Source organism: Leucopleurus acutus (assembly GCF_964270905.1).
Source record: "Leucopleurus acutus genome assembly, chromosome: 1".
Taxonomy (NCBI): Eukaryota; Metazoa; Chordata; class Mammalia; order Artiodactyla; family Delphinidae; genus Leucopleurus; species Leucopleurus acutus.
In genome coordinates, this window is record NC_139142.1 from 92578250 (window position 1) to 92591777 (window position 13528).

The window sequence follows — 13528 nt, forward strand, 5'->3', positions numbered from 1 at the left end:
GAAATCTGAAGAGCTTTTGCAAATAAATAAGAAAATTACTTAAGATAAAATGTTGAAATAAGCAGTGGACACAGATAGACGTGAACAGAAGAAGATATGCAAGTGACAAAAACATAAAAATGTCAACTTGACTAGTAATCAGAGAAATGCAGATTGAAACAGTAAATGCCACTTTCATGATCAAATTAACAAAGATAAAAAATAATACTCGGTTTAATTTGTTAAATTATTAAACAATAATAGCACTGAATGCTGGTGAGCATGGGTAAGTATAAAACTCAGTCTGCTGGTAGGAGGGTCAGTTGATGGAACATTGCCCTCCAGGAGAGTAATCTTAAAAGCCTTGAAACAAATCATGCTTCAAAGTAAGGAATCTAGAAATATACCCAGATACAGGCCAACATGTGAGATTGCCAATATTCAACTACAGTTAAGTCCCCTACATACGAACGAGTTCCGTTCCAAGAGCGTGTTTGTAAGTCCAATTTGTTTGTAAGTCCAACAAAGTTGGCCTAGGTACCCAACTAATACAATTGGCTATATAGTACTGTACTGTATTAGGTTTATAATACTTTTCACACAAGTATTACATAAAAAACAAACAAAAAAATAAAACATTTTTAATCTTACAGTACAGTACCTTGAAAAGTACAGTAGTATAACACAACAGCTGGCATACAGGGGCTGGCATCGAGTGAACAGGCAAGAAGAGTTACTGACTGGAGGAGGGAGAGGAGGTGGGAGATGGGAGAGCAGAAGAATCGTCAGCAATAGGAGACGGAGGGCAAGATGCAAGTTCACTCATGCCTGACTTTGATGGAATGCACATTTATATCTTTGAAAGTTCGCAACTTGAAGGTTCGTGTGTAGGGGATTTGACCTAAAAAAGTGGCAGCTTCATAAAGTTACCTGAAAGTTTAGTGTATGATAAAGATGACATAACAGATCAGTGAGGAAAAGATGGATTGAAATAACTGGTTTGAGGACAGCTGGCTAATCAGCAAGTAAAAGAAAGGGGATCCCTACCTTATTTCTTAGACCACACTAGATTCCAAATGGGTAAAAGATATACATATGTTGATTCAAACAATGAACTACTAGGAAAAGCATTGATAAGTGTTTTTTTTTGTTTTATTTTTAAATTTATTTATTTATTTTTGGCTGTGTTGGGTCTTCGTTTCTGTGCGAGGGCTTTCTGTAGTTGTGGCAAGTGGGGGCCACTCTTCATCGCGGTGCGCGGGCCTCTCACTATCGCAGCCTCTCTTGCTGCGGAGCACAGGCTCCAGATGCGCAGGCTCAGTACTTGTGGCTCACGGGCCTAGTTGCTCCGCGGCATGTGGGATCTTCCCAGACCAGGGCTTGAACCCGTGTCCCCTGCATTAGCAGGCAGATTCTCAACCACTGCGCCACCAGGGAAGCCCCTGATAAGTGTTTTTATTACCTTGATCCTGAACCAAGAGGCTAATATTTTTGACGGTGTTAAAAACACCACAAATAAAGTAAAAAGTCAATTAAGGGAAAATATTTGTAACAAATATGACAAAGACCTATTTTCTTTAATATTCAGAGTACATTCACTGTTTACCAAGAAAATAGCAAATTCTATAGAAAAATGGGCAAAAGATGAGATTAGTTAAGCCATAGACTATAAAGGGTTAATAAACATTAAAATATGCTCAGCTTCACAAATAAGTAATAATTAAAACAACCTGGGCTTCCCTGGAGGCACAGTGGTTAAGAATCTGCCTGCCAATGTAGGGGACACAGGTTCAAGCCCTGGTCCGGGAAGATCACACATGCCGCAGAGCAACTAAGCCCATGCGCCACAACTACTGAGCCTGTGCTCTACAGCCCACGAGCCACAACTACTGAGCCCACGTGCCACAACTACTGAATCCCACGCACCTAGAGCCTGTGCTTCGCAACAAGAGAAGCCACCGCAATGAGAAGCCCGCGCACCGCAACGAAGAGTAGCCCCCGCTCGCCGCAACTAGAGAAAAGCCGGCACACAGCAATGAAGATCCAACACAGCCAAAATAAATAAATTAATAAAATAAAATAAAACAACCCACTTTATGTCCACCAGTTTGATAAAAATTATAAAGACTTATAATGGGCATTCTCATACACTGTTGGTAAATGTGTAAATTGGTATTGTCTTTTTGAAGGGCAGTTTGGTGGCATCTACCAAACTTGTAAGCCAACAGTTGTCCTAGGAAATTATTGTACAGAATACACAAACATATTTTTAAAAGATCATTTCAGAGATTAGCAATATACATTAAAAGCCTTAAAATGTTCATGACCCTTGGCTTAGCAGCTCCACTTGTGGGGATTTTCCCTAATGGAGTTGATTGGGTATGTACATGTATGAGGATCTTTAGTTTTTATCTCACCATTGTTTATAATTAAATAGGAAAAATAATAATTGTTCAAATGATTGATTCAGTTTTGGCGTGTGTGTGTGTGTATGTCTGTATAAAATACAGTATTTGTTCATTACAGATGATGAGACAGTTCTTTATTAATAACATGCTCATATAAGAGAAAAGCAGCATAAGTTTCATTGTTTTATAAAAATAAAATTTAAAAAGAAGTATGTCTATGTAGAAAACTAAAAATAAACTCTAAAAGGTTAAAGTGGTATCTCTTGGTGATGAGGTTATAGAAGATTTTTATTGTATTTTAAGTTGTTTTCCTATTTTTCTTCTAAGATCATGGATTACTCGTGTGGTTTTAAAAACCTGATCTATCCATTTGTTTCACTTAATGCTGAATTTTGAATTCAGCTCTCTTTTTTTTAATCATTTAGAAGATGAATCTTTTAAGAGCAATTTTAATATTCAGTTTTGTTGTGTTTTTAGCTGTCAAGAGGCTGCCTCCATGTTAAACATACTATTTCCTTATTTTATAGTGGGAAAGTAAAACTGTCCTGCACAATGAGCCTTTGGTTTTAGAAGGAGGCTATGAAAATTGGCTCCTTTGTTATCCACAGTATACAACAAATGCTAAAGTCACTCCACCCCCACGAGGCAAGAATGAAGAGGTGTCTGTCTCATGTATGTATGTGAAAATTTTTGTTTAAAATTGCTTCGGTAAAATAAACTTTATTTATGTTCTCAGGGTAATGTTTTTGGTTGTGTGTGCATTTGTCCTGTCAGATAGCAGTTTGCTTTTAGGCATAAAAATACAAGATGTCCCCATCCTGGAAGTTAATGTTTATTAATTCTTTAAGGCTGTTGTGGCTGTCACCTCTTAGTTTACATTTAACTATCACATATAACATGCATGAGATATGAAGTACTGTTTATGGGGTTTGCTTTTCTTTCAAAAATACTTTTATTCTTTTGGGGATTTTAGTGGATTTTACTTACCCCTCACTGGAAGAATCAGTTCCTTCTAAACCTACTGCCCAGATGACACCTCCTACAGAAGTCAATGAAAACATAGAATTGATAAACAATCAAGATGAGAGAGTGGGACCACTGAATATATCAACTCCAGTTGAACCAATTGCTGCTTCTAAATCTGATGTTTCACCCATAATTCAGCCAGTGCCTATTATAAAGAATGTTCCACAGGTATGTTCTCGATTTTCTTTTAACTTTTGTCTCTTTATTTTAATATTATATTAAATATATAGTATAGAAATATGTATCTAGCATATATATGCCTTCAGTATTTTAGAAAGAAAAATATTGAGAAATATCTATATGTTTTGGTACCTTTTTTGCCATAAAAAATTTTCATTGTAATTGTCTTACTGCCACAGCAATATTAGAATAACTAATTGGAAGGATTTTAAACCCAGCTGGGTCCATTTAGTACAGGCAGTACTAATGAAAGACAGTATTAGCACAGTGAAGTTGAACAACACTTTCAGGTGTTTTTTATTATAATTTAATTCATAGTATTTTCCCAAATAATTTGGCTTATAGATGATAGGTATGTGATGTCAATATTTTGGTTTTGAAATAGTATTTTAGTTCCATTTCCTTAGAATTTGACACATAAATAACAGGCATTTTTAATCAATAATTATTTAAAAGAGTTTAAATAAAAGATGTTACAATAGGGGGCTTTCCTGGTGGCACAGTGATTAAGAATCTGCCTGCCAGTGCAGGGGACACGGGTTTGAGCCCTGGTCCAGGAAGATCCCACATGTCACGGAGCAACTAAGCCCATGCACCACAACTGCTGAGCCTGTGCTCTAGAGCCCACGAGCCACAACTACTCAGCCCACATGCCACAACTACTGAAGCCCGCGTGCCGAGAGCCTGTGCTCCCAACAAGAGAAGCCATCACAATGAGAAGCCTGCGCACTGCAACGAAGAGTAGTCCCCACTCACCGCAACTAGAGAAAGCCCGCACGCAGCAACGAAGACCCAACGCAGCCAAAAATAAAATAAATAAATTTATTTTTTAAAAAAAGATGTTACAATAAAAAACTTGTAGCATCTTTCTCTTCATTAGATTTTACTTAAAGGAAGGTTAACTGATTCTTTCCTGTGTGTTTTCCAACAAGATTTTTTAGCATTTACTTTTAATTTTTTTTCCTCAGGTATATTTAAATAGTATTTCACATTTGAAGTGGATGACATCTTGTTTGTGGAGCAGAAAATTAGTCATTTTTTTGTTGTAAAATGAAGTGGTTCATTTCTTCATTTTTTACGGCCTGCTTTTAATATTTCTGATTAAATCTTAAGACTAAATAGTATTTGAATAAATTATTCTTAAAATGGAAATTTAAGAAATTTTAAAAAGGGCTTCCCTGGTGGCGCAGTGGTTGAGAGTCTGCCTGCCGATGCAGGGGACACGGGTTCGTGCCCTGGTCCGGGAAGATCCCACATGCCGTGGAGCGGCTAGGCCCGTGAGCCATGGCCGCTGAGCCTGCGCATCGGAAACCTGTGCTCTGCAACGGGAGAGACCACAACAGTGAGAGGCCCACGTAACGCCAAAAAAAAAAAAAAAAAAGAAATTTTAAAAAGAGCTTATGATATTGTACTTCCTTTCAACTTAATCAACATGTTATTTGCACCCTAATCCCTTCATGACTTTCCGAGATATGTACAATTTATCAAACACATTTTGAGGATTTCCTATATGAAACAAAATATGAAGGTTTACAAATATGGGTAATCCATGGATTCTGTCTGATGTTTAGGAGAGACATGGACAAAATCAACCACAGCATAATGCAGAATATCCTAGCTGTTTTTAATAGTCACTAGAGCACACAGCAAAGAGAGAAATTCTGACTGAGAGTGGGTATCATCAGGGGGTCTTCATGGAGGAGGTAGTATTTTTATCTGAGTTTTAAGGATTGAATAGGATTTGAGAAACAAGTGGAAAATTGTATGACTGAAGGCACAAAGCATGTTCTGGGGTCAGTGAGTAGTTTTGACATGCTGGGGCACAGCTCTCAGTTGGAGACAGGTGAGTGTGATAGTAGATAAGATTGGAAAAGTGGACAGAAGTCATCAGGAGAGACTTGGATCTCTTGGAATTTTATCCTGTAGGCGAAAGGAAAGCATTTAAAAGAATTTTAAACTTGAAAGTAACAAGATCATAGTTATGCCTTTAATATGAGTGGAAAATGGATTGTTGCCAAAATATGGATGAAAACATTTATTTTGGTTCTTGTTCACCTTTTATTAACCTCATTCTCATAGTGGTCCTTCCACTTCATTCTCAAATAAATTTAGAAAAGGGGGCGGGGAATAGTTTCATTTTTATTTTAAGTGAAGAGGCAAAAAGAGAAGTAAGGAGCAAAGGAATGATTCCTTCTTCCTATGGTAGTGTTTCTAATGGAAAAACATAGTTCATTTTGTAAGAACACTACACAGGTTGTCACTGGCAGATATTCTCATTTTTGTTTCAGTAAACTTCATTCTCAAGAAATGATGTTAGGGTCACTTTTAACAATTTTGTATGGTTAGTATGTTGTTAAATTGAGATAATTACTCAGTTTGTCTTTAGTATCTTATCTCTTATGAAAGTTGTTATGGAATATTTTATTCATTTGCCCTGCAACATTTATTTACTAAGTGTCAGGCACAATCTCTACCCTCCTGGAGCTTATGTGCTCAGAGGGAGGAAAGATTTTAAACAGACAATTATAGTTATTTAATCAGAATCCCAGTAAGTACTATGAGGGAAAAGAATAGGGTATTATGAGGGCATATATCAGGGGACTTGGCTAGTCTTAGGGATCAGGGAAGTGTTTAAGGAAGAGATATTTAAGCCAAGATCTAATGTTGTGGTGGGGATTATCTAGATGAATAGCTAGTATAAAGACCTGAGTTGGGAACGAGCATGGCATCTTTGAGGAATTAAGTGGAGGGAGGCAGGTATGGCTGGTGTAACAAGTAGTATAAGACTGGGGAGATAGGCAGAAGTGAGACCACACAGGCATGGCAAGGATTTTAGATGTAATCTAAGTACAGTGAGTGGCTATTTAAAATAAGGTTTTAAGTAGGTGGTTGGATTTGTGCTTTAAAATGATTACTCTGGTAACAGTGTGGAGAAATAAATTTTCTGGTTTGAGCAACTATTTGCATAGTGGTCACACCCATGTGTTTGTGGGGCGAAATCATGAATTCTCTTTTGTCCATTTTAGGTTTGTGGTATATGTGAGACACTCACATGAAGATATTGAGTAGGCAGTTGGTTATGTAGAAATGGAACATTAGGTATGCCCAGGTCTGGGTTTTATGTTTTAGAGTGAACTCTTTATATACAGAACATATCAGCGTATTGAAAGTGTGGAATCAAGAGGACGTAAGTGCCAAGTGCCTTCTGAGAAATCTTGACATTGGATAATTTACAAGTAGATGTTTTGGTAGATGTTGTCTCCACACAGTGATGGTTCTTTTATCACAACTTGATATCAAGAACTGAGGTTACTATGTTCCTGGATTTTGACAAAAGTATGTTTTTCTCTGTTTTTGTTGATATAGATTGATCGTACTAAAAAACCGGCAGTCAAATTGCCTGAAGATCATAGAATAAAATCTGAAATTACAGATCATGAGCAACAGTCTCCTCAGAATGGAAAAGTTGTTCCTGATCGGTCCACAAAACCGGTATTTCCCCTTCCAACTGCCATGTTAACAGATGAAGAAAAAGCTCGTATTCATGCAGAAACTGCTCTTCTAATGGAGAAAAACAAACAAGAAAAAGAACTTAGAGAAAGGCAGCAAGAGGAACAGAAAGAGAAATTGAGGAAAGAAGAAGAAGAACAAAAAGACAGAAAGAAACAAGAAGCTGAAGAAAATGAAATCACAGAGAAGCAACAAAAAGCCAAAGAACAAATGGAAAAGAAAGAAAGTGAACAGGCCAAGAAAGAAGATAAAGAAACCTCAGCAAAGAAGGGCAGAGAAATAACAGGAGTAAAAAGACAAAGTAAAAGTGAACATGAAACTACTGATGCCAAGAAATCTGTGGAAGATAGGGGGAAAAGGTGTCCAACCCCAGAAGTGCAGAAAAAGTCAACGGGAGATGTGCCCCATGCCTCTGTGGCAGGAGATTCCAGTTCAGGCAAGGTAAGCAGAAACAAACAGTACAAGTTGCCAACTAAGTGTAATGAAATGTATATAAATAAATAATAAAATGTATATAAAAAGATGACACCAGTAGCATTCCATAAACAGGGCAGGCATTTTAAGTAATTTTCTTAGGAGATGATAGATTTGTACTGATCTACCTACATTTGCTTACCTACTCTTATTTGATTGGTTGGAAATGGAATTGCTTTTTGTGTCTATGAAATGCAACATATTTTCGATAATTGAGATAAATAGCTACGTTCTTCATTTTTTTTTACTGAATTTATTTATTTATTTTTGGCTGCATTGGGTCTTCGTTGCTGCGCATGGGCTTTTCTCTAGTTGCAGCAAGCAGGGGCTACTCTTTGTTGCAGTGCTCGGGCTTCTCATTGTGGTGGCTTCTCTTGTTGCGAAGCACGGGCTCTAGGTGCAAGGGCTTCAGTAGTTGTGGCGCATGGGCTCGGTAGTTGTGGCTCATGGGCTCTAGAGCACAGGCTCAGCAGTTGTGGCGCATGGGCTAAGTTGCTCCACGGCATGTGGAATCTTCCCAGACCAGGGCTTAAACCCATGTCCCTTGCATTGGCAGGCAGATTCTTAACCACTGCACCACCAGGGAAGTTCTACATTCTTTATTTTTATTCTTGATGTATGATCATCAAAAGACTAGAATGAAATATAATACGATCTCCGAATGGAGGAATTTGCTGCCAAATATTTATATAATGAAGTTTGTCTCTGCTTAGAATATGTCCAGTGACATCTGAATGAACCAACATTTATCTTTGTGTATAATGATTTTTTTTGTCAGGTCTATGTCATTTTGTTTGTTGATTCATCTAGTCAATAATCTTGGCAATAACCCCATTAATGTTGCCTTTTTCTGCCCTTGGCTATTCCCCAACAATGATTTTCATAATTTTGGAGGAGATTTTTTTTTTTTCTTTTTTCTTTTTGGCTTCCCCGTGCAGCTTTCAGGATCTCAGTTCCCAGACCAGAGATTGAACCTGGCCACAGCAGTGAAAGCACCAGATCCTAACCACTAGACCACCAGGGAAGTCCCCTGATATTTTTTTAACCTAATAATATCATGTATGCTTTTTTTAACCTAATAATATCATGTATGCTTTTCATGGGCTTCTTTTTTGCCTTTTTGTTTTATTTTGTTGCTCTTGTTGTTGTCATGCAATTAACAATGCCTTTCCCTTTTGAACAGTAAACTAAATAAGTGTTTTGGGTTTTTTTAATCCTACTTTATTTTTTTCCTTCTAGTTATATTGAGATATTAATGACATAAAGCACTGTATAAATTTAAGATGTACAGCATAATGATTTGACTTACATACATCATGAAATAATTATCACAGTAAATTTAATGAACACCCATCATCTCATAGAGATACAAAATTAAAGAAACAGTAAAAAAAAAAATTGTGTGATAAGAACTCTTAGGATTTACTTACTTAACATCTTTCATATGTAATGTACAGCAGCGTTAAGTATATTTGTCATGTCGTACATTACATCCCCAGTACTTACTTACCTTATAACTGGAAGTTTGTACCTTACAACTACCTTCATCCAGTTCCCCCTACTCCCACCTCCGATAACCACAAATCTGATCTTTTTTCCTATGTGTTTGTTTGTTTTTGAAGTATAAATGATTTATAACACTCTGTTAGTTCCTGTTACACAACATAGCAATTTGGTATTTCTATACATTTCAAAATGATCACCATAATAAGTCTAGTTACGATATGTCACCATACAAGGATACATAGCTATTGACTATATTCCCCACACTATATATTTCATCCCTGTGACATTTATTTTGCAACTGAAAGTTTATACCTCTTAATCTCCCTCACCTATTTCTTTCCTCCCCACACTGTCCTCCCCTATGGCAACCACCTGTTTGTTCTCTGTATCTATAACTGTTTCTGTTTTATGTTTGTTCATTTGTTTTTCAGATTCTACATGTAAGCGAAATCATACAATATTTTATCTTTTTGGGGCTGACTTATTTCACTTAGCATACTACCCTCTAGGTCCATCCATGTTGTCACAAGTGGCAAGATTTCATTCTTTTTTTTTTTTTTAATGGCTGACTAATGGGCACCTGGGTTGCTTCCATATCTTGGCTATTATAAATAATGCTGCAATGAATATAGGGGTACATATATCTTTTCTATTTACTGGTTTTGGTTTCTTTGGATAAATAACCAGGAGTGGAATTGCTGGATCATATGGTAGTTCTATTTTTCAGTTTTTGAGGAATCTCCATACTGTTTTTCATAGCGACTGTACCAATTTACATTCCCACCAACAGTGTTGTAGTAAGGCTCCTTTTTCTCCACGTTCTCGCCAATACTTGTTATTTGTGGTCTTTTTGATAATAGCCATTTTGACAGGTGTGAGGTAATATCTCATTGTGGTTTTGATTTGCATTTCCCTGATGACTGGTGATGTTGAGCATCTTTTCATGTGTCTGTTGGCCATCTGTATGTGTTCTTCAGAAAAATGTCTATTCAGATCCTCTGCCCATTTTTAAATCAGGTTTTTTGTTTCTTTGATGTTGAGCTGTCTGAGTTCTTTGTATAATTTGGATATTAACCCCTTATCAGATATTATCATTTGCAAGTATCTTCTCCCATTCAGTAGGTGGCCTTTTCATTTTGTTGTTAGTTTCCTTCTCTGTGCAAAAGCTTTTTAATTTGATCTAATCAAAATTTGTTTATTTTTGCTTTTGTTTCCTTTGCCTGAGAAGACATATGCAAAAAAATATTACTAAGACCAATGTCAAAGAGTGTTCTGCCTGTGTTTTCTTCTAGAAGTTTTATGGTTTCAGGTCTTACATTTAAGTCTTTAATCCATCTTGAATTTATTTTTGTGCATGTTGTAGGAGAATAGTCTAGTTTGATTCTTCTGCATGTAGCTGTCCAGTTTTTCCAACACCATTTTTGTTTTGTTTTTTGGGTTTCTTTTGTTTGTTTTACATCTTCTCTCTTGGTTTTTTTGTTTGTTTGGTTGGTTTTGGTTTTGTTTTTTGGGGGGCTGCTTCACACAGCTTTCGGGATCTTAGTTCCCCGACCAGGGATTGCACCCAGGGCCACTGCAGTGAAAGCGTGGAGTCCTGACCATTGGACCACCAGGGAACTCCTGGCTTATTTTTAATATTAATAAAATGTCAGTGCTCTTTGAATGCTGAACTTTATAATGCATACATACTTTGAATTATTTCGTCCAATAAAAAGAAGTGTGGAAAAAAATTACTTGCTTCCTTATGTATCTCAAAGACCTGATCCATCAAACAACACCATTTATTGAAGAGGTTATCTTTTCCCCATTGTATATTCTTCCTCCTTTGTCATAGATTAATTTGACCGTATAAGTGTGGGTTCATTTCTGGCCTCTCTGTTCTGTTCCATTGATCTGTGTGGCTGTTTTTGTGCCAGTACCATACTGGTTTGATGACTGTAGGTTTGTAGTTGAAGTCAGGGAGCATGATTCCTCCAGTTCTGTTCTTTCCTAAGATTGCTTTGGCTATTTGGGGTCTTCTGTGTTTCTGTAAACATTTTAGATTATTTGTTCTAGTTCTGTGGAAAATGCCATTGGTGTCTTTTTTGTTTTGTTTTTATCTTTTTTCTTATTAATACAGTATTTATTTGTCTTCCTTCTGTCAAACCCTGAGCCAACCCCTTTCCCCAGGCTGCCTGGGGTGGTACAGGAAAAGGAACATACAGGGCAGACAAGACACGGGAGAAAGAACTATGGGAGGTGGAAACAGCCCCTTCACATGGTGAAGAGGATGAGAAAGGCCACCATCAGGCAAAAGAGTCCCATGGCTTCCGAGAGGCAAAGCCCAGAATGGTGTAGGAGAAGAGCTGTTGCTTCAGAGAAGGGTTCCTGGCATAATCAATGATGAGGCTCCCAAACACAGTCCCAATTCCAGCCCCAGAGCCAGCCACCACTACTGTGGCAGCCCCAGCTCCAGTGAACTTGGCTGCTGTATCAGTGTCCCTCGAAATGGCACTGGTTTGGAAGCAGCGACTAGGAATAAGTGAGGTGGTCAGGGGACTCGGTGTTGCCAAGCTGCTGTGGCTCTCATCTGTCAGCATCTCCAGTTGTTTCAGCACCACTGCAGACAGTGATCAGCTCATTAGTGGAGAGGTTCTCCTGATCAAGGAGGGGATGGAGACGAACTTGGCACATGTGTACATTTTCAGGGGCTGAAGGGCCATGGCAGGAGAGCTGCTCCCAGTGCAGAGAAGACAATAGAGAGCACCACTGGTGTTTTGATAGAGATTTCATTGAATCTGTAGATTGCCTTGGGTAGAATGGACATTTTAACAATATTAATTCTTCCAATCCGTGAACACAGTATTATCTTTTCATCTGTTTGGGGCATCCTCAATTATCTTTCATCAGTGTCTTACAGTTTTCCAAGTACAGGTCTTTTACCTCCTTAGTTAGATTTATTCCTATATATTTTATTCTTTTTTTAATATTTATTTATTTTCTTTATTTAAAAAAATTTTTTTTTGGCTGCATCAGGTATTAGTTGTAGCATGTGGGATCTCTCGTTGCAGCGCAGGCTCTTCGTTGTGGTGTGGGCTTCTTCTCTCTAGTTGTGGCATGTGGGCTCCAGGGCATGAGGGCTCTGTAGTTGTGGTATGTGGGCTCCAGAGCACATGGGCTCTGTAGTTTGTGCCATGCAGGCTCTCTCGTTGAGGTGTGTGAGCTCAGTAGTTGTGACACGCAGGCTTAGTTGCCCTGCGGCACGTGGGATCTTAGTTCCCCGACCAGGGATCGAACCCACATCCCCTGCATTGGAAGGCGGATTCTTTATCACTGGACCACCAGGGAAGTCCCTATTTTATTCTTTTTGATGCAATTGTAAATGGGATTGTTTTCTTAATTTCTTTCTGGTAGTTCATTATTAGTGTATACAAATGCAACAGATTTCTGTATATGAGTTTTGTATACTGCAACTTTACCAAATTCATTGATGAGCTCTAGTAGTTTTTTGGTGGCATCTTCAGGATTTTCTATGTATAGTATGATGTCATCTTCTAACAAATAAGTTTTTATAATAGCAAGAACAGCTATAGCCCTTTTTACATTTCATATAAATGGAAATATATTTTTGGTAGTGTGAAAATGAATTCTAATTGGAGGCGAAATACTGTCTGTATTGAACATCAATTTCTATACTTCTCAAGCAGCAGTTTATGCATATACCAAAATTAACAATTCATATTAGTGCCACATTTATCCACTGAACACTTAACCTAGTAACTTTAATTATCAAAGATGTAGGTCCCATGCAAAAGCCTTCTAAACATCCAAAGTTAGGAAAATGAAGCTCATGTTCTAAAATTCTCTAACTTTATTCATAGAAGAATCAGAACTTAGGAGCTCTTACCATTTAAATATTATTCATTGTGTAGCTAGTATATGCCAGGTATTTCTACTATTGATACATAATCTTACTTATTCCTCCTAATGATAACTCTATGAGGAGTTCAATTTACAGATGAAATTGAAGCTTAGAGGTTAAGTAAGTTGCCTGTGAATCACATATGCAGTTAAATTCCAAAGCCACCTTCTATCCAGAGGCAGGTAGTCTTAAGAACTTAAAGCATTCGTATTTCTGGGGTCACTTAGTATAGGTGCCAAATATGCATACAAGTCTAAATAGCCCTGAGATGATCACATGTAGTTTTTTAATGTTTCCTATAATGCAACACACTGAAGGAAAAGTTAAGATTGCATTCATTGTATGATCCTTTTAAAAGTAGGCAAAATGTGTGATTTATTCTGGAATAAATTTTGTTTAAGTTATCACACTTTTAAGTTTTTCTTTACTGTAGTTATTTTTAAAATCTATAAGATTAAAGTGAATTTCTTAAAGCATCTATGAGAAGTTCTAAGAGGATATAAAATGAATTTTGCACTCCTGAATATTGCTCTGTATGAAATTC

General features: G+C 37.3%; 1 protein-coding gene and 1 pseudogene across 3 annotated transcripts in view; one reads left to right on the top strand and one right to left on the bottom strand.

Moving 5' to 3' along the window:
* USP8 (ubiquitin specific peptidase 8) overlaps positions 1 to 13528 on the top strand; it is a 59902-nt gene that overhangs the window by 33482 nt on the left and 12892 nt on the right. For both annotated transcript variants that reach the window (XM_082858985.1, XM_082858986.1), the window contains exons 9-11: positions 2915 to 3059; positions 3361 to 3581; positions 6960 to 7544. In XM_082858985.1, the coding sequence (XP_082715111.1) occupies positions 2915 to 3059; positions 3361 to 3581; positions 6960 to 7544 (951 nt within the window). The remainder of the gene's footprint in view (positions 1 to 2914; positions 3060 to 3360; positions 3582 to 6959; positions 7545 to 13528) is intronic.
* Positions 10236 to 12378, bottom strand: LOC309975584 (ATP synthase F(0) complex subunit C2, mitochondrial-like; annotated as a pseudogene). The gene has a single exon. The product of its transcript is annotated as an ATP synthase F(0) complex subunit C2, mitochondrial-like (transcript).